General features: G+C 43.6%; 1 protein-coding gene across 1 annotated transcript in view; it reads right to left on the reverse strand.

Annotated features, from left to right (window-relative positions):
* Nucleotides 1–20,864, reverse strand: part of CNP (2',3'-cyclic nucleotide 3' phosphodiesterase) — a 49,277-nt gene extending 28,413 nt beyond the window's left edge. The window contains exon 1 of the mRNA XM_086924153.1: nucleotides 20,644–20,864. Coding sequence (XP_086780279.1) covers nucleotides 20,644–20,706 — 63 coding nt within the window. The 5' untranslated portion in view covers nucleotides 20,707–20,864. The remainder of the gene's footprint in view (nucleotides 1–20,643) is intronic.
* Between the last annotated feature and the right edge of the window lie 1,079 nt (nucleotides 20,865–21,943).

Below are 21,943 nucleotides of genomic sequence, written 5' to 3' on the forward strand. Positions count from 1 at the left end.
ATTGTGTCAAGAAAGGCCACAAAGGGTGAAGAATTGGTAGAGTTTTGCCTGGGTCATTATTATGCAATGAATAGCAATTATTACATGTATGTCATGGATGGGCACCAATTATATCGAGATAGCCCAAGGTTGTCAATAATGTAAAGTAAGGGCCACTACTATCCGAGGGATAAAAAGTACACAGTCATGAATACTCGCAGCTTGTCAATATTCAGCGTTTTGTCAAGAATACCCAGAACAAGATTGAGCCATTATGCACAAAAAAGACAAGCATGCCTATGTCATGTCAATGATGGGCCACCATTTGGCCAAGGATGGTCATAAGATTGTTAATGGCCCCAATATGTCACGGATGAGCCAATATAATAGCAGGAATAGTCAGAATATAATCAAAAAGGGTACAGTGAGCCAAGGATGGGATACAATTTTGCCATGGAAACCCAGAATGTCGCCAAAAATGTAAGTCAAAGCTCAGGTTAAGATACAGGTCTCTGCCTCCAGAGTCCTGAGGTGGTCTAGCACCTTCAAGGAATGGATCTGCAGGGTCATGGGTGCAGGGGTGAGAAAATGGGTTCAATGAGAGGCTGGGGACTGACTGGCTAAGGTTTTCATTTCAGGAGGACTCAAAAAACTGAAGAGGGTCCCTGAGGTTCAAATTGTAGGGAGAGGAAAGCAGGGGAAGACCAGAGACAAAAACAGGAACCTCTCCCTAAACATTATTTAATACATAGGTCATTGTCCCACAGAGCAACTATTTTTAAAGTTTTGTTTAATTAATATTGTATCAAAAGATATCATTTATTAAAATATATGTAAATTAATTTGTCTAAGAAAATTAACCTAGCTTGATTCAAAAGCAAAGAGACCCCAAAGTAAGGACAATACAGAAAACATACAACAACAATTTGGCACCACACATCACACAAACATCAGTCATACCATACAAATCCCAACTGAACAAGACCAGGCTTGTTTGTTGAAATTAGGAAGTTTTTTGAAAAGTGGTCACTCATTGCAAATCGCTTCTCTAGAGATCTAATGATCCTCATTATAGAGACAGCTTGCGAAGTAGTGGACGCACTTCTCAAAGAAATAGCGGATATAGAGGAGACACTGAAGAAAAATAATTTGGTTGAGGAAGCCAAGAATTAACTGGATGAGGTTAACCTAGAACTCAACTCCTTCAGTGACTACCTGGTAAAAAAGAAATCTGAGAAACTAAAAAATGACATACGGTATTTTTAGGAGGAAAAAGGTATACCCCTACTTGGGAGCTCAATATTACAATACATATAGAGACCAGACCCATCAAAGTGATTACCAGCATTGGTCGAATAAAAATATACTTACATTCTCTGATTCCTCTGAATCTGAGGGAGAGGCAGGACCCAGTTTCTCTAGAGGGGCCAACAATAGGAGATCCCCTTTTGAAAATTACAACAGAGGTAATCGTTTTTTAAGGAACAGACAAGGTACAACGCGAGTGAGATACAGAACCCAGGGGAGGGGCCAGTACCAACACCTAGAGAACCAGTACCAACATCCAGAGAATCATCTTTAATACCTCCAAACAAGAAGGAACCAGTACTGTACCGGTAGTAATTAATGTTTAGGGAGAGGTTCCTTTTTGAATCTCTTTCATTTCAGGAGGAATCAGGAAAAGTCCATGCATTTTGAGAGGCCAGGGAATCACGGTCCAGAGAAGGATCGAGTTGGAGACTCCTCCTCCGACTCCACCTCTTCCTACTGTGTTACGGGGTGGAAAGGGGTCTGTGGCGCCAGCCTGAGACAAGTAAAATATTGAGTCCAAGACGATAAGGTAGAGGCCATGTCCTCTTCTCCTGGTTTAAGCGGGGCTCTATAGCCTCATGCCCAAAGCAAGATTAAAATTATTGACCCTGGAGTTCCAGCAATTCAGTGGGCATCAGAGATCTGCCGAACGCTATGACCAACCCAATCCTCATGAGTGCACAGTGGGTCACTCAGCATAAATGGAGCACTGCTGGGAGGCATCATAAGCAACAGTGATGCTCAGGCTTATTATGTTAACCTAACAGGGCCCTGAACTGCTGCGCGGTTTACTTAGTATTAATCGGCACTCAAAAATGGTTTGATCTGCTCAGTGGACCTGCCACTGGATCCACTGGTACTCCTGGTGGGCGAGGAGTCTGTATACTCATACACTACTCCTTGGGGCAGGTTAACTTACTCTTAGCAGCTAAACTCACGATCATCCCACACTTGAAAGAATCTGTTCCCTCTGAGCCTCACAGTGTGATGGTCTAAGTTGTGGTATGTCTACGTCATGGAGCTGCTGACCGCTATAATCAATGACAGAAAATACAAGTTTGCACTGTTGAAAACCTATGCTAAGAGGGAGAGAGAGTGGCTTATCCCAGTCACTTGTAATAGCGTCATTCCAGTCGGGAATGACGTCCTCAGATGCACAGGGGTTCAGCCTTCAAATTTACTTATCCCAGTCACTGCCATGCCAGACATCATGCAGGGGTGACTCTTAACATCTGAACGTGACTCTGACAGCCCTGACAATGGTCCAATACAAGCTAAACCCCGTTTCGTGATTCTCCTCGGTCGATGATTAATCGTCCTGTGTAATTGAGTCTATACTATGATGCACTGTATTGCTAGAATGATATTGATGCTACGCTTTTGCTATGCAACCACCCTGGATTACAAAAGCCTTAAATGGTGTTAAAAAATAATTGTAGGATAACCCTCTAATCTAATGATGCCACTGTTGAGGAATCACCACTGCTGAGGACTGATCGGACTCATGGGGCAGAATTGAAGAGGGGAGAAACAAGGAAGCAAAATACCCATATTAACATGGAAAACTAGCAATATCTTTTGAAAGCAAGACAAGATTGAGCAACTATAAAAAAAAAACTGAAAACTTCAAAAAAAGAAAGGCCAGCAACTTGCCACGCTAATGTGGGAGCAGAACCCCAAACTCAACATTATTACCTTAGGAGATTCTGCTCAGACAGTGCTGATCTAGCATTAAAGAACACCCTCTTCCACATCAGACCCAAAATTAGTATAGCAATAAGATAATAACTGGGACCTCTCAAAAACTGAGTTGTAGATCATGAAAAAGTTAACAGGTTTCATTACAAAAATCTCAATTTAAGCATCACAGAGAAATAGAAGATATATGCCATGAAGGCTTAGATACAGAGTACAGTGTCAGAAATCAGACTTACTCGAAGATCCAAATGAACAACAAAAATCATAAAGGGACGAATAGCAGCCATTAAGGAAAAGAAAAGGTCTCTCTCTGAAATAAACAGGATAGAGTCTCTGGTAGGCAAGGGAAGTCATTTGGCTCACCCACAAATCAAATCAAATCAAATATCTTTATTCGGTACTTAAAAAGATACCATTAAAGAGCATAAAAATACATACATACAGTATTTATGACATTTTAAGAGCAATAAAAATAGGTCTAAAAAAGGGGCAAAATGAACATTAGATCATTGGGAATTTTATACAGACGTTGATTTAGTCTATGGTTTAATATGGGCCGATATTTCCCTGGTGTTCCTCAATCTCATGGCCACCTTAATTAAACATATAATACATAATAGAGTATGTGGGTCTGAGGCTTTTTGCAGAAAAAGGAGGGCTGCTTTAGCATGTCTCAGTTTTTTATTTTTCAAGATCCTTACTAAAAACGTCCGTCTGGGAACTGAGTAAAAAGGACATAATAAAAGAAAGTGAAGGGTATCCTGCGGAGACCTAGTGTCGCAGCCGCAGGTACCCTTCAACTCTACCGAGCGTGTGAAGCCTGCAGGAACAGCCAGTAGATGGTGAAGGAGATTCAGTCGGAATCTAGTCATATGGAATCTTTCCTGCGCATTGTGCATCACCGCTAGGTATGGTTCCATTCCAGGCGTTGCTTTTAGTAGACTATGGGCCACAACAGATGTTTTCCTGGTTTCAGCGTGGGCTCTTCTGGCGGATGCCCAAGCGGTGAAAAGTTTTTTAACCAAAGTTTTATTCAGATTGGTCGTGGACTCCGGCTCAGAGAACAAATTCTTGCAACCAATTCCTTCCACGGTGTCTTTTACATATTTGAGCCACGGGATCTGACCCCCTCTATCCCGGCTCAGGCAGTCCTTAATGATCTGTCTGCTGAGGCCGGCCTCTGGGTTAGTCCAGATTTTTATCCAGGCCAGGATGGGTCGGACCATAATTCTATCCTCAATATATGGCTCGCCCAATTCCGTGTGTGTTATGTATGAAGGGGTGCTCTGAGGGACCTTGAATAGTCTTTTAAAAAATGTATTTTCCTCAGCTTGTATATGGTGCACATGATTGATTTTACAGCCCCAAACTTCTGCCCCGTATGACACCTTGGAGCAGGAAACCGCTCTATATAAGTTCAAAATCTGTTCCGGTGACCATCTACCTAGCCTCCTCCGTATGCCATTATGGCACCCGTTGAGGTCACCAGTTTGACTGCGTGTTTTTCAACCAGGTTTCTAAATTCCAGTTTCTCGTCGAAAAGCACGCCTAGATAAGAGAAGGACTTAACTCTTCCTAGTTTATGTTGTCCTATGCTATGTGAAAAGTCCTTTTTGATGTTAGTACCTGTGGACATAACAAAGGACTTATCCAGGTTAGCTGAGAGATCCAGTGAATTCATGAATTTAACGAAACCATCAATTAGCTTTTGTAAACCCAATGGGGTGCGGGCTAGCAACACTGCATCGTCCGCATAGAAAAGGACGGGTACCGAACGCTGGCCTATTTGGGGGGAGTCTACTCCCAACTTCATGAGTTCTCGGTCCAAATTATTAATATACAATGAAAATAAAAAAGGAGCTAATATACAGCCCTGCCGGACACCACTTGTACAAGGAAATGGCTCTGTCTTCATTCCTTCTTTATTATAGCGGACAGAAGCTGTAGTCTCCCAATGTAATGCCTTCAGTGTGTCAACTAGCCCTTGATCCACCCCCAGAGAGATCATCAGGGCCCATAGCTTCTGTCTGTTGACACGATCAAAGGCCGCTGAGAGATCCATAAAGCCCATATGGATAGTCCCTTTGGCAGCAATAGTATATTTAGCAGTGAGAAGGTACAAGTTTAGGCATTGATCTGTTGTGGATCTCCCTTCTCTGAACCCATATTGTACATCTGTTAAAATGTGGTTGTCCTCAGCCCAAATTTGTAAACTATTTAAAATCACACGTCTCAAAACCTTAGCCGTTACGTCTGTTAATGAGATAGGACGATAGCATTGGAGGTCGTCCCGGCTGCCCTTCTTGTGGATTGGGACGATGACTGCCGAGGACCAGGAACGAGGTAGTCCTGCCACTACTGCCTCGTTCAAGACCCTAGTAAGGATGGGCGCCCACAAGTCAATATTGCTCAAATAAAGGTCAGGGGGGATGCCGCCAGGGCCTGGCGCTTTGTTTTTTGAGAGCCCTTGAATTGCTGATTTTACTTCTCCCAGCGAAAAGTCTAAGCTTACGGGTACTGCTATTTTTGCGCCTTCCTCTTGCAAGACCATCCCAGTATGATTGTACAGGCTAAGATAGTGATTGTACCATTGTTCAGGGAGAATTGTATTCACTATTTCTGGCCCCCTCGGATCTTTAAAACACGGGTCGTTGATAACTCTCCAGAATGCCGTGAGATCACCTCTCTCTGCTGCTTCCCTTAGGTCCTCCCATGCTTGATTTTGTAAAGTTCTTTTACGCGCTTTTAGGGCTTTTTTTAAATTTAATCTACTGCCCGCTATTTTAACTTTGTCCTTTGGTTGACCAGCAAGGCATTTCTTCAGGTCTTTCAGTGCCTTTGTACAATCATGATCAAACCAGCGTGGAGTCTGAGGCAGATTAGCTCCTGAAGAGGATTTCATTAGGGTATCCACGAGTTGGGCGATTTCTTCAAAGGCCCTGACCACAGTTTGGCCGCCCTTATTTTCATCCAGGCAATCATTTAATTGTTTTTGGCCTTTCGTTACAAGATTGAAGTAAAATGTGTCTCCATTAATCTTGGCCCATTTAAGTCTTCTCCCTTGTGCCGTTGCCTGTTCTATGGCATCGGGTACACCCTCTGCTGTCTTCAGGTTCATGCATTTAAGAGCCAAAACCAACGGGTTATGATCACTGAAGGGGCTATGTGCAATTTCAAAGTTTGTGATCCATTTTTTAAGTGTTGGGGACATCATAACAAAGTCTATATAGGAATGACAGCCCCTTCCTTTATACGTTGCATTAGGTTCCCCCACATTGTCGATCGTAATTAAATCCATTATGAATAAAAGATTGTGCCTATTTATAAAGTTCTCCATTTCCCTGCCCTCGGTGGTATGAGCAAAATGTGGTCCTTTTTCCTCCGGGCAGCGTGACCATTCCTTATTTATTGGTCTTAATTTTTCACACAGGTGGCAGTTGAAGTCTCCCGCTAAGATGGTGTATGGTGACCCTGTGGCTTTGTTAACAGATGACATGATTTTAAAACGGTCGTCCAGTTCTTTCATGGTGTTATTTCTGCCATTTGAACCCACCGCATTGTACCAGTTAATCAGTGTAATTTTTAAGCCCTTGTGGCGAAAGCCTATCGCTTGCATATTTGTTGAGTCCCAGCTCAAGTTTGACCAGGTCCCCTGGATGCGGAGGTCTACGTATGTTATAAGTCCACCAATAGCTCTTCCAGATGGAGCCCTTACTGCGGGGACTGCCAAACTTTTGAACCCTTCTAGTGTATATTGTTCAGGTTCGACAGCTCAGGTCTCCTGGAGGCAAATAATGTGGAAACTAGTTATGAAGTCTCTCCATTCCTGTATGATAAATGTAGCTGCCACCCCTGCAATATTCCAGGAAATGGCTCTTATGCCATGCTGAGTCACAAACTGGTTTGCGCCAGCCCCCTGGGGGCTCCTATCTATATCCTCCCCTACTGCAACAGGGGTATCCAACTTGTCTGGTATGGTTTCTACCCTTGACTCGGCTACATGCCCAATCCATAATATATCATTCAAGTCAGCTGCTTTAGATTTGTGAGTAGGTACCACAACAGAACTGACTGTTTCTGCTAAGGGGGTAAGTGGCAACGACCCTGATCGTCGGGGATCTTTCTCTAAACTGTCCCTAGTAGACTGAAGTGGGCACATTTTGTTCCACTCGGGTCAATCGACATTATCCAAGGCACAGAACCTGTTCCAATGTGCATGCATTGCAAGTGCAGGATCGTGGGGAGGGAATGCCTGCCATGGAGTCTGCCAGTTATCTGCTCGATTTAGCTGCACATGGTGCAGAGCCCTATTCACCTGACCCCTGTTTAGATGTGTAGGTGTCTGTGAGAGGGGTAGTGGGTAAAAATAGGATAAGTGTACGGGGTATATGTTAGTTAACGGTACCAACGTTGGGGAGTTACATATATGGGTTGCTACAGAGGTGTCCCTGAAATTTATAGCAATAACATCCCCAGCAATGGTTTTTACTCCATTTCCGATCCATTGCCCCCTTCTTACAGACAATATTTCCCCAGAAATATGTGATGGTAATGGCTTGTTGGCTCTTAGCCATTGTATAAATAAATAAAGAAAAGGAGGCCCCCTTAACTGTCAACTTTGGGACAGGGGAGATAGCGTAGGAAACTTGAGAACGTCCCACAGGGTTACCGCAAAATGGGTAGGAAATGGAGTAGTAAACTGCAATGCGTTTTGCAATACCTAGCAATACCTGCGATATACTTCTATTGGTTGTCAGGACATAGAATACAAAGTATACGTTCAAACTTATACCTATTATACCACCAGAAACTGTAAATGGAATTGCATACATGCACACAAAGCATCAAATGTAAAAAGAAAAATCGAAGAATAATGTTTTAGAAAAATATATATATATTTGTCAAGTTATTCACAAAAAGTACATTATCAAACATAATTATAACAAATCATTAAAAAACATACATATTGCATGTTGTTACATTTATTAAAAGAAATTTTTTAAAAAAGACAACTCATAAACATTCAGGTTAAAAAGTTCAAAAGAACAGGGGTCGACGCGGCGTTTCGGTTACAGTGAGATAAACAACCTTCTTCAGGACCAAGTTCTTATAGGTTTTAGTAGCCTCCAACTAAATCCAGGAGGGCACTTTGGCGGTTGTATAATCCGATATGGGAACTGAAAGTAATTCCTCTTGTAGTTCTATAGTTCCTCACGGTATCTTAAGATTTTATGTGGATAAATCTTGTGTGGGTAGTAGGAGCCACCGATAAATATTTCCTGTGTTGCCAGGTTTAAATTACTGGCAGTAGTGGGTGATGCACTTGCTTTTCACTATGCTGGTATAGCAGCTATTTAGCATTCAATTCGTGGTGGGCATTGTCCTGCCACTGGTTCTCGAGCTTAATGTTCGGCCTCCCTGCTCCTACTCCCGTCGCCGTTAATCTTCTCTTTATCGTGTAAGCTTACGATAAAGAGAAGATTAACGGCGACGGGAGTAGGAGCAGGGAGGCCGAACATTAAGCTCGAGAACCAGTGGCAGGACAATGCCCACCACGAATTGAATGCTAAATAGCTGCTATACCAGCATAGTGAAAAGCAAGTGCATCACCCACTACTGCCAGTAATTTAAACCTGGCAACACAGGAAATATTTATCGGTGGCTCCTACTACCCACACAAGATTTATCCACATAAAATCTTAAGATACCGTGAGGAACTATAGAACTACAAGAGGAATTACTTTCAGTTCCCATATCGGATTATACAACCGCCAAAGTGCCCTCCTGGATTTAGTTGGAGGCTACTAAAACCTATAAGAACTTGGTCCTGAAGAAGGTTGTTTATCTCACTGTAACCGAAACGCCGCGTCGACCCCTGTTCTTTTGAACTTTTTAACCTGAATGTTTATGAGTTGTCTTTTTTAAAAAATTTCTTTTAATAAATGTAACAACATGCAATATGTATGTTTTTTAATGATTTGTTATAATTATGTTTGATAATGTACTTTTTGTGAATAACTTGACAAATATATATATATTTTTCTAAAACATTATTCTTCGATTTTTCTTTTTACATTTGATGCTTTGTGTGCATGTATGCAATTCCATTTACAGTTTCTGGTGGTATAATAGGTATAAGTTTGAACGTATACTTTGTATTCTATGTCCTGACAACCAATAGAAGTATATCGCAGGTATTGCTAGGTATTGCAAAACGCATTGCAGTTTACTACTCCATTTCCTACCCATTTTGCGGTAACCCTGTGGGACGTTCTCAAGTTTCCTATCTTAGCCATTGTATACATTTAATCCTCAACTCCACTTTATTTTCTCTTTTGCCTTCCTTTAGAGGCAGCACACCTGTTAACACGACTACATAGGGTAATGCTTCAGGTGGTAAATTAAATGACCGGAAGCGTACTCCCGTTTTTACCCTACCTGGAACTATTGGGGTGGTAGTCTTCACTTGACTAGGGGTTTCCTTTGGGATGTCCTTTGGGATATTACCAGCAGTGTCCTTACTAGGTGGCAGGGAGCTCTTCCCTTGATTATTACGTACCTGCGCAGCAGTGCCATTAGCGCAGGGAGGTAGAGGAACACATGTCTTGCCCGATGATCTGCTTTGTGGAGCAGCACTATTTTTTTGATTTACAGAATTGTTATCTGACGCTACCTTGCCCTTGTGTGTGATCTTTTCGACCCCTCAACTACATGATTGCATGGTATTGGGGTTATCACTGGTTTGACTGAACCTATCACCTTGTTATTTATTAAAGAAGTTAATCTGTCAAGTTTGGACATCAGGGGCTTAAGGTGCGCACTAATGGTCTCCTCCAATCCTGCCTTAAGATCTGACACCATATTCGTTACCCAACAGGGTATGCCAGATGTGGTTTTGGGCATTGGGGTCACCAGATTATGGTTAGTCTTGGGGTTATCTCTCTCCCCCCCTTTTTGTTGTTAGGCTTTGAAACGGTGTTCTTTCTAGATCTCGGGGCAGTTTTACCTGGGTTTCTAATGAGGGGACTAGACAAAGATATCTCCTCTGGGCTAAGGAAATCAGGGTCTCTGGTTGTATTTCTTGGTGTTTCCGTAGTTATCTGGGCACATGGGAGCTCTACATAGGAAGATGTTAACAAGAAACTTGTGTCTGGTTCATCTGTTATTGTTACCACGGGACCCTCCTCAGTATCGTGAATGGCTACTGTAGGCGCTATCGAGAGCCGCCTTTCAGTGTTTTCAATGGCAGTTGCCACAGCCCCAATAGTTTGCTGCAACATTTTGTCTATCGCCGTTAGAGTTGGTAAGGGCTGTGGTTGCGGCAAGTCGACTTTCTGCCTAGTATTAGATCTCAGTGTAGGCATTTTATTGGTTTTGGTCCCCCTCCTCGTGTTTTGGCAGTCGATCGGCAGTGTTCACAAGTCGCACCCCTTTTAAATATATAGTTCTAGTAGCCACAGATTAATTTGACAGTAATAGTAAGGGGCGAAGTGCAATACCTAAACAGCACCACGACAGAACAAAGCGTAATAGCCCAGATAGTACCTTAGATGTTACAGATTGTGGCAGCAAAGCAGATGTTGGTGGTGTGGCCCAGCCCAGCCTTGTTTGGCCTTGTTTGGCCGTAGAGGGCCCGCCCTTTGCCCGGGCTTCGCCCGGCGCTCCCGCGACACGGGTGGGGCTGGTCACTTTTATGCGCCAGCAGGGGCGCTCTCTGATCCCGCGCGTCTGGTCCTGAGTCACATCAGACCCAAAAATAGTATAGCAATAAGATAATAACTGGGACCTCTCAAAAACTGAGTTTTAGATCATGAAATAGTTAACAGGTTTCATTACAAAAATCTCAATTTAAGCATCACAGAAAAATAGAAGATATATGCCATGAAGGCTTAGATACAGAGTACAGTGTCAGAAATCAGACTTACTCGAAGATCCAAATGAACAACAAAAATCATAAAGGGACGGATAGCAGCCAATGAGGAAAAGAAAAGGTCTCTCTCTGAAATAAACAGGATAGAGTCTCTGGTAGGCAAGGGAAGTCACTTGGCTCACCCACAAAACCAGGGGTTTTTATACACATTTTATGAATAGGTAATAAAGCAAAAACCGCAAATTCGCCATAGCGTGACTGGTGATAACACATATTGGGAAAATTAGAATACAAGATCGTCATAATAATGCACATAACACTAACCCATTTTTATGAAAGGCTGCAACAGCTTCTGCGCTGTTGCTTTCCAGAGATGCACAACACAAAATGAAACGTTTTTCAAACAAAGATTTATATACCAGTGTATGCTAGCAGAAGCACATTGGAAATTACTTCGGAAATGTCCTTGGACTTTAGAAACACAATGAAAATGTAATTGACAATACATTTAGCAACGCATGCACTCTAAGGAAAACAACCAGTTGTGTCAGTTCCCTGTGCTCTGTGAAGACTGTGGGGAGAGAAGACATGCAGGGGGACATTGACCAGCAGGGGTAATGAGTAGGAGCAAGATGAACAGAACAACAAAGCAGAAATAAAAATAGTGTCTCTGTAAAATTGTGTCACATTTAAACCACATTAATAAACACTTCTACATGTCTCATAAAAACCATTTCAGGTGCAATATTAATACTTCGTCGTTTACGACTAGATTCACCATACAGAAGCTTTAACACTAATAAGAATCAAAGACACTACCTTCCAGCTTACTGATGTTACCCTGGATCAAGGATTCAAAAGGCTGGTGACCAAAAACAAAACACCCTTAGAATGACGTGTCACATTGATGTGGCATCCAAAAGCGTGAAAACAAATGCAATCGACCCAAAAGCAAAGCTTTACACTGTGCTTTCTAGGGACACATTCTGTCGCACAGCAATCTGAAAATACACACCTGAAGCGGATAGTACAAAGCCAGGTCAAACATTATTTGCCTCAGGAGAAGGGAGAACACAATCGAGCCATAGTCAGTGTATTTAAGGATTTGTTTAGTAGGAATGAGTTAAAGAGGGGCAAGAACAGAATGATGCTAAGAACAAGGTTTGTCTTGTCCAAGAAAGGAACCTGGAGTCGAATGCCAGACATATATGCACAGTCATGTTCTGTGATCGCAGGCATGAAGTTCTTTCGGATTCTTTCTTCCGAATTACTTTCCAGACGCTTCTGTATTTTTAAAGCAAAGAGTTCCCTCTCAGTGAATGTGGCTCTCTTATATGCCTCTGAGAAAGGCAGAGGAGCCTGGCATAGCGGTCTATAGCAACCCCCAGAATAAAGGGCAGTCTGCTTACTCTGGTTCACTACAGAATGAATTTCAAACAAATCATCCTCAGGAATGGAACTGATCATGTCTGTCAGTGGTTCCTGTGTTTTCACCCTGTCAGGAAACCAATAGCGTGTGTCCAGTGGGAGGAGGCAATTCCAATAGGTATTTTCGAGGAGATACCCAATACTATAATCTCATTATGTAGGATCAATTATTTTTGCTCTTCTTCTGAAAGCGAGGCTTCTGCCCAAATCTCATTAGCCTCTAGCAGCTATTGGGCCTGAGGGAAACTTGGAGGATTTAGAAGACGACCACAGATCCAAACATCATGATCCGGGTATCACTTTCATCTCAATCCAAACCATTGTCTCTGATAAAAGAAACAGTGAACCTAGCAAGGGTGAGTCCGGAGGCACCACCGATGAGGGGCCTAGAGCAGCATCCTCTGAGAAACCTGCCCCTGCGGGTAGGAAGGGCTGCTGTATCACATGTGGTGGAAAGAGCACCAGAACTGGTGGCAATGGGGCATTTTGTACGCAGTGGCCTTGAAGAAATTAATTTCCTTGGCAACGGTCTCCATTACTGAGCTCATACAGATCAGCCTACGGTGGTCAAGTAGGGCACCACCGGCTCACTACTCTGGTGAAGAAAGAGAAGGTGCCGCCAGTGCACACAGATGGCTTTAAATAAAAGAGCTACAGTGAAAGGAATGCAACAGGCAAGCAAGAAGCACTCTGAGGGATTTCACCCACGGGAGACTGCCTATCCAGGTTCTTTGCTATCAGCATGAACATTCTCTTCCAGCCTAGGAAACGGATGGAAACAGTTGATTCAAGGAAGACTTTTTTTAACCACATCTGAACAGGAATGGTCACGATTACCCCATTGTGGTTAATCCACAGACGTGGAACAGTCACCACTCAAAACAGTCTTGATGGAGGGTGTACCAGGGCAGCCAGGTCCATCTGACCCCTTATTGGCCATGACATGAAGTTAAACTCCCCTGAAAATGTCTGTGATGCCAGCACATCTGTTGTTCTAGGCAAAGAAAGGAAATGGTAGTGTAAGGCCACAAGAGAATCTCCTGTTAAGCGCTATTAGATTTAGGCATGTTTGAAACAAGGCGTGGATTCTGATTTTAGGTATGGCGCATACCTAGTGTATGGGATTGAGGGGCCATCCTTTAATGAACAGTCTGTCTAGAAAGAAGCTTGGGTTCCTGGGGACCAAGCACCTTAGGCCATAGTAGTCTTCTCTGCTCCCACAAAATAAACTCTTTGCATGGGTATTAATATATATTATATTATCATGCAGTTGTTGTGTATCATAACTAAAACTACAACCCTCTTCTGGTTTCAAAGATAGCTAAATATACTGCTGCTAAAAAAAATAATATCTATCTGTCCTAGGATAGATGTGCAAATACAAACTTTGCTTCACGAAATAGCATTAGCTTGGGCGAATCATTATATCAATTCTTCCTACCTGCCAAAATCATAGGAGCTTAGAAACCTACTGACTATCAGTCTTGATTACTTTGTTTTATAAGCATGAACTTGAGAACAATCTACCAATGCTTATGCATGCTTTTTGCCCTCATGCTGAAGTTCACTGTGTGCAGATGACACTGGTCGAGTACTGCCCCATCTCATTCCTGATCGTCAAGGATATAATCTCTCGCTTGAGCAGAACAACTCAGTCTTCGAAATCAGAGGATATAAAATGTGACCACTCATCTGCACTAGTCTGGATGGACATCGATCGGGCACTTCACAGTAGTTTGTGTCCATCTGGCCTAAGTAGCAGAGTCGTGATGGCAACTGTGCAAGATATGGTAATTTAGCAACTTCAACATCGCAAAGGTAACCGATGATCTACATAACTCAAACAAGTAGACTCTGAAGTAATGTTACCAGATAACTCCACGTCCTCAGGGACACTGTGCTCTAGCCCTGTTTATTCTTACATGCACAGTCTAGAACTTTAGTCCTATTGGTTCAATTATGGCTTACCAAACTTACAACCCACAGCTTACACTGGGTGGTTACTTAATGCCCCAGGGCAGAAACATGGTGCCTTTGATAACATCTAGTCATTTGGTAACCTTGACCCACAGATACACTCAGTCTAAAAAACGCTTTAAACAATCATCTTTAAGAAGTTAACATTTTTTACTTTTAAATGATTCTCCAGAGTGAGCAGTGGAAAGTGTGCTGAAAAAAGACTACCGTATTTTCCGGCGTATAAGACGACCCGGCGTATAAGACGACCCCCTACTTTGCTTAATAAAATGTAGGTTTCATGCTATACTCGCCGTATAAGACTACCCCCACTTCCAGTGCAGTCCAACGCAGTCCTGCATAGCCATTTTGAGAATGTATTTTATTTTGGCTCGTACTTTGTATGCTTTGTATGCTTTTGTAACCTGCACACTTATCACTTTTTCTCCAGGAATGTACCGATTGCTACCTCATGTATTTTGGTTGCTCGCTATTGTCACTTTTGATCCATGTAACTTAATGTTTGCTTTTGTAATTTGTCCATTGTTATTGTTGCTCACATCAGCCCATTTTTATATAATGCAGAAGCAGTCTGACACCTTCGGGTGTAGTCCGCGCTATGTAAAAACGCATGAAAACATTACTTCAAATTTAGTATCCGGCGTATAAGACGACCCCTGACTTTCCAGAACATTTTAAGGGGTTAAAAAGTCGTCTTATACGCCGGAAATACCAAATTAGTCTACAGGAATTGACATAAAGCTTCAATATATTAAAACATATGATACTTTGATGATTATTTTACATACAAGTTTAGGGTTCAAAGTAGTTAACAAGTTTAGAGATCAAATTAAATTGGAAAACAAAATATACATATATGCATACTAAGGGAATAGAGCTATTCCGTGATTCTTAGGGCTCTCTACGCATGCTATACGTATTTCAGTTATCCTATGTATACAATTACATAAGAGTAAACACATGATAACGCCACTAATATAAGAAACCAGCTGTGAGAGTAAATAAAGAGAAGTTTGGTGGCAACGGCTGTAGTAATATCCAAAATAGAAAACAAGGGGGGTCTATTTTAAACAAGTGAGTACAGTCTACAAGAAACAAAACCTTATTATACAACATAATTAACAATCGCTCGCATTGATGCCACATACATGGAACATCCCACTTGCAAGTAAACAATTCCATTCTTTTAGAGCAACTGGCTTTCTTGTCCCTCCCCAAAGACAGTCCCACAAAGATCAGGCTGTCTTGTGCGTCAGGTCAATAGGAGCCTGGTACAGAGTGGGATAATGGTTTCTTTACAGCACGGATGCTCAGTACTTGCCAGTTCAGTTACTGAGGCTACCATTCTAGCAGCTGAGCCTGCTTTGAGGGGCTGCCCGTTAAGTGGCAGAAACAAAACAATTCTATTTTAATAGTTTTGCTATAAGTTGCGCCCTGAGAGCTTTTGGTACATTTCAAATTGATAACCAAGCTAATCTAGAAATCCAGCTGGCAATGCTCACTCTATGAGGCGGTGGGGACACAGCATCAAAAAGTAAACACGAACTCCATGTCCACCAGAGCTACAGTCCCAAAGAACAAGACTTCAATAATCCGATAGGTAAAAGGGGCAGTTACAATGACTGAGCATCCAATGTATTTATAGTGCTTCTTCAGTAGGCAGTCTTTTTAGTAAAATGGAGCCCTGGGTTATGGCTAATGAGGGCAGTATGCTCAAATATCTTTGGCAATGGTCAGCTTTTTCTACAAAGGTACCTGATAAAAGGATGCAAAGATGAAGATTTGCCAGGATAAATGTAATTCTCAGTTATGACTGGTACAAAGTGAGCAACTGTGGGACCCTGCTGTCAAATTTCCAGTTAAAAATGCTCCAGGAGAATGCATCTGCCCTGCATAGGAAGGAGAAAGTGCCGGAGCAGGCAAAAGTAGTGCGCATAGACCACCCACGCCATGCAGTGTGGACTTGCACCGAACCTTCATTGTAACTGCAACTCACCAGCAGCACTCTGCGGAAAAAGTACAAATCCGCAAAGCACCATGCAGTGTTCCTCCTTGACCCTCCAGAGACGTTCACTTTATTTTAACGGACTGAGCTTTTATCATGTGTATTACGCTGCCAGCACACGCTGTACAGTTATTTTAATTCATAATGCCTACAATCACACTTCAGTCCGGGAAATGACTACATTACACAATTATGAAACCAACTGTTCAACTTTTTTAAATTAAACTTTTAAGTGTAAATTTGTTTTTGTACATTTAATTTAGATATTTAGCTTTGGCTAAGATTTTATACAGCTGGTCTGTTGAACACAACCAGGCAGATAGCAAATTGTTAATCCGAAGCTGTATGCATCAATGTTTAATATTTTTATAATGAATGTTGACAATGCAAAAAAAAAAAAAAATGCTCCAGAGACCGTCAGCCCAAAAAATCTATATAGGTCCAATCAAGTCGGAAATCATGACAAGTGCGAGAGAATTAGTGTCCTGGCTCTCTATAGATAAAGCCACCAGGTCACAAAGTCTACTTAAAAACTCAACTAGTTTCCAAGGCACTGGCAACTCTTTCAATGGGGTCAGATTAATCGGTGGTTCTGCAGCGACTGTGAGGGCCCCCAGGGGGACCACACTTTAAGGGGCTACAACAGGAAAAGGTACAGTCAGCACCAAACTTTAAAGTGCTTTGGGAATCCATAGGACTGGGATACCCACTAGAACTACAGTCTCGACCAGTCACAACTGGGAACTTAGAAACAGGAGTAGAGTGCAATGCGACTTTATAATGTAATATTAGAAGAAAGGTATTCGCTAGAGAGATGGTTTAAATCATCAACCAATGGAATGCAAGTCCAGTGAAAGGAACTACCCCCTTGTCTCTCTGGGGCACAGCTATACCCAAGTTAAAAAATCAACTTCCAATTCTGAGACACAGAGCCCCCATCGCCAGACAACAGTCAGTAGCATTAGAAAAGGAAGGGATTTTACCACACTCCCATGTAAACATATATAGCAGTGAAAAGGAGGAGCTCTCCACACACCCTATTTTAGATCTAGTGGAGTACTGTTAAGCGGATGAATGCAAAAACAAAGTAGATCAGAGAAAAAAAGTCACTTAGGACAGGACTGCTTTTCCAAGCTTTGAAAGGCACTTCAATTCAAACAGCAAACGTTTTTTTTAAAATTTATTTCCTTGCATCTGGACACTGGTATGATTATTGGGAGTGATGGACACACATTCACTCTCGCCAACTTTACTGGACCTCAAAAAGTCCACATGGCCTTCATGAAGCATGAAATACGTCATTCCTTTTCTGGCAGTTACCAAGAATTGCATGGAAGCACAGAGAACCTAGCACATACACTTAGGTGCAAGCTTTTGGAACAGTATATTTAATCAGCTACTTGGTAATACCCATGTCCCTGCTCGTACTTTCGAATATTGTTGTAGTAAAATGTTAATAGGCACAAAAACACAAGAGAACCAGTGAAAAGGCTTCTTGGCACTGCTATTGACTCTGTGGTCTAAGTGCCCCCCAGCCTCCTCCCCCGTCCCCTCCTAATCTGCAGATTTCTCTGTAAGGCCAGTTGGGGTTCCATAGCACGGTGCATACATCCCAAAGCGGCTGAAAATACCCACCTACACACTTTCCATTACAGATATAAAACGCTTGCCTTTCTACACTACACCCAGGCAATGAGGACTAGCTTCACTGACTGATCACCTGAGCTCCTGTGGCCTTCAGCAGAGTTTCACACAACGCTATATATCAACCAGTTACTCTATGGGATTCATTAAGGTATTTTAATAAACACCAGCATGTCACTTTTAATGTTATCGTAACAAGAAAGATCACATATCATTCGGATAAAACGTGTTAAAGTTAATGAAACCCACAAAAGTCATCTGTGTGTGTTCAGGTCTGAAAGCATGCAAATGCAGTGAAACCTGATTCTATAGTTTGTTGAGGCAAGCCAGAATTCACTCTCTTAGGAAGACAAACTTTTTTAGATCCTCAGGGGCACAGTTACTCAACGTTCAGGTAACACTGGGCAGCGATCAAAGCTGCTGTGCTGCAATGATTGAAAGGGACAGAGTAGAAAGGCCTCATATTTGCAAACATATGGAGCATTTGTGCACCCTCCTTAGGCTGGTGCACTGTGTGCAGCCTAGCACCGACGTCCCTGCACTATAGTGCAACGGGGGCTGTGTAACAGGCAGGAAGCCACATCCTTCTGCACGAAAAAAATACTTCGAGGCATTATCCTTTTTGTGTGCTGCAGCACACGAGGAAAGAGGAAACTGAGCAGCAAAACGGATTCATCCTCGTTACACCTCACTTGGGATGGTGGAGCATTTTGACGCATCCCAGATATACAAGTCTTTGTAAATCTGGGACTGCCCCAAACTCCATGGCTGGATGGGACGCCTGTGCTCCTCCACCTATGGAGGTTGAAATATAGAGCAACAGTGCAAGCAGCTGTCTTGCATTACATTTCTTTACAAATCCACGCAAAAGGCTTTGCATTGTGTTGCGTTACTCTAGGACAACTCAAAGGCTTCATAAATATGGGCCTCGGTTTCTCTCTGCAAGACTTCGGAGTAGCTCAATTGTCAGACCGGTCACATTGAGGATCACTGGGGGAACAAATACACCCCGCCTAGCACACACATGCATGAAAATAATAATAATAATAATAATAATAAAAAAGTAATAGAAAGGTTTGGATCCCAGTGCAGATTGCTGCATAGACGCCTGTTTGTGCAGGATTCTGAAATCTGAGTCGTGCAGTTTACTGCATCTTGTAACCACTGCGTGCGGATAAAGCGCACCCCTCATTAAATTTCAGCAGGTTCAACCTGACGAAGCGTAACAGGGGAACCAATAGGGTATATACTGAGAAATTCGGATTTTGGGGCAGTAAGTACCACAATAATTTGTAACAGGTGCACATCGTCTGTTCTATCGGTTGGATTAAAATCACCTACCCTCGGGGGGCACTCGTAATTAAGGCTTAGGAAGGAAAGGTACTCGAGTCTTAGTTGTGCATATTATTGACCTAAAAATGGCCAACGAAACACCTCTGGACACCAAACGTATACATCCGCATACATGCTCAATGAATAAGAACATAGTCCCTGGGTAAGAACGGGATGCAGACTAGCACTACGAGGCATTAGGCAATATCAAAGGGAGATTGTACATAGCAGAGAGAATATAATCCCCAATACAATAAATACACTTCACACCCGTGCCCGAACTGGAAAAATAGAAGTGCAGGTACTCTGTATCAGAGTACTCGGTTTCAGAGTACCTGCTGGTAGAAACTGAAGCCCTCCCTTCTCACAAAGCAAAGCACACCTCGCCTACCCTGAGTTCCGACGCTACTTTCATTTCCCCTGGTGACAGGTGTTTTTATCACTACCGACCTATCGGTAAAATGACATCAGTCAGGAAAGTCCCCACCGGCCCACGAAAGGAGGAACACCCCGCCCTTCGCCTCCCAGGTGTAGCATCCTAGGGTGGAGCAAAGCATGCCCGTTCTCTGTGTCATGTCGCTGTGAAGCGAGCAGATCTCGCCCAGTGCTTTAAATGAGAATATAAAAGTGCGGGTACTCCCACTATCAGGGTGCCTGATTCAAACTGAGAACTCTCCCATATAAAGAATTGAAAATCTCCTGCGAAAGGCCGTTGAAGTGCCATTCCTATCAAACTAAAGAAGTTCAGGTACTCAGTAACTGCAGATTTAAAGCACAGCAGCAGTACACCCCCTTCTTGTGTGCCACGTGCTTGCTAAACAGAATACCCCTTTCTGTCCATGTTATGGTCTCTAGTGTAATAGATGACGGCATTCCGAGAGGTGTCTTCATTTGAGGGAACTGAACTAACTAGACTAACACGAGTACTGATGATATGGAGGTGAGGGACGGAAAGCGCGCATCTAAAACAAACATTTTAGGGGAGATGGTGTGGCGCCAGAGTTGCCGACTTTGGAGCTGGGGAACAGAGTTCGAGTCTCGGCATCAGCTCACCATCCTGTGATTCCAGGCAGATCACTTAATCTGCCTGAGTTTACAAGACGTAGATGGACTGTAACCTGTGCTCATGTAAAGCGATCCAATACCTTCGTCGAGTTCGCGCCATTTAAACTGCAAAAACGTAACGTTGCATTACGCCACACCTACTACCTACGTGAGCAAAAGATCCAAGGTGCCCCGGAAATGCGAGGCCACCCACCCAATACGTAAGTGACCAGACCCACTTGCACCTTGATAATAACCACAGTCCTTCGTTCATAGTCGCCCCAGCCCAATCTCCCCCACGGTGCACCCGTGCTGCACGCCACCGACCCCTCCACATACATACTCGCTCACTCACCCCCGGTAGGAGGCCGCTCGGCGTCAGCAGCACGTGCGGAAGGTTCCGGGCTAGGCGCTGCATGGGGTCTGCCCGGGGCTTTTCTACTCGGCCCTCTGAGCGGACAGCTGTTCCCCCACCCTCCTGGCGAGCAGGGCACGGAGAGCCCCCGCCCACGCACACCCCTTCCTACAGATACCAAGCCCCGCGGAGTCTCTGCACGCCCACACGGCCACTTGTTATCGGCTGACCAGGCCCGGCGCCAAGTTTAGCTTTCAGAACAACAAGCAAATTCAGACACTTGAGGAAACGAAACAAAAAGGCCAGGCAACGGCAAAGAGGGGCGGGCCGGAGAGGCCTCGGTCCTTTCATGAAGGCAAATCATACGGCCTTCGAGCGCCCTCTGGTGGAACGGCCAGAGCGGCCTACTCCGGAGCTGGGGGATCCGCCTCGAATCTTGGCGTTCAGACAGACGCCTCTGATTCTGGGCACATCACTTTATCTTCCCATGCCTACCAATAAGGAATGTGTCCTTTTGTAACGTAACTGGAGCTCAAGTAATGCGCTTCTTCGAGTTCGAGCTGTATAAAAAGGCTGCAAAAGAAACACTCAACACAAACCTGTAAAGTTGTATGTGTTAATGAAAACGCTGCACCCAGTTGTCTATTGAACGCTACTTTATTCATGTAAATTTATAGCTTCCTAAAGAGCGCCGAGCCGGCGCTGGCGTCTCTCAGCGTTCGCGCCACTCAATGGGGATGCGCGCGCATCCAGCCAAAATGGCCGCCTGCACGTCACGTCATTACATGACGTGCAACAACTAGTCCGCCACTACATATCGCCCCTTTTTCCAACACAATTTGAGTCACTTACAGTTCGCTGTCCATATCAAAATCTTGAAACCTGGAAGGTCTCACCACAGTCCTTCCACTCCGGGTTACCCTGGTCGGGGTCGCCTGGGCCTCCCTGCTCCTTGTCTCTCTCAGCCCAGCCGGGCTCTGACCCGTGCCCCTTCTTCGCGTGTCCATATCAGGGCCTAGGTCATTGTCCGCGCTTCTCTCTTCAGTTTGTTCACTCCCTTCGCTTCTCTCTGCTTGCAGCTCTCCTGCCTGATGTTCCACATCCGCATTTGGTTCCTCTATGTCCTCCCAATCAGTTCCTCCCTGCTGCCATCGCAGGATTTTGTTGCATCTGGCCATGCGATCTTGGGACCACACATTCCCATCGCTCAGCAAGGCCGCTCGGTCGTACACTTCCTTAACTTGCAAGGGTTTGCTATACTTGCTGTCTCCTTTCTTCTGTAGTGTGGCCAGCTTTACTC

The sequence above is a fragment of the Lissotriton vulgaris genome, chromosome 5 (genome assembly GCF_964263255.1).
Source record: "Lissotriton vulgaris chromosome 5, aLisVul1.2, whole genome shotgun sequence".
NCBI lineage: Eukaryota > Metazoa > Chordata > Amphibia > Caudata > Salamandridae > Lissotriton > Lissotriton vulgaris.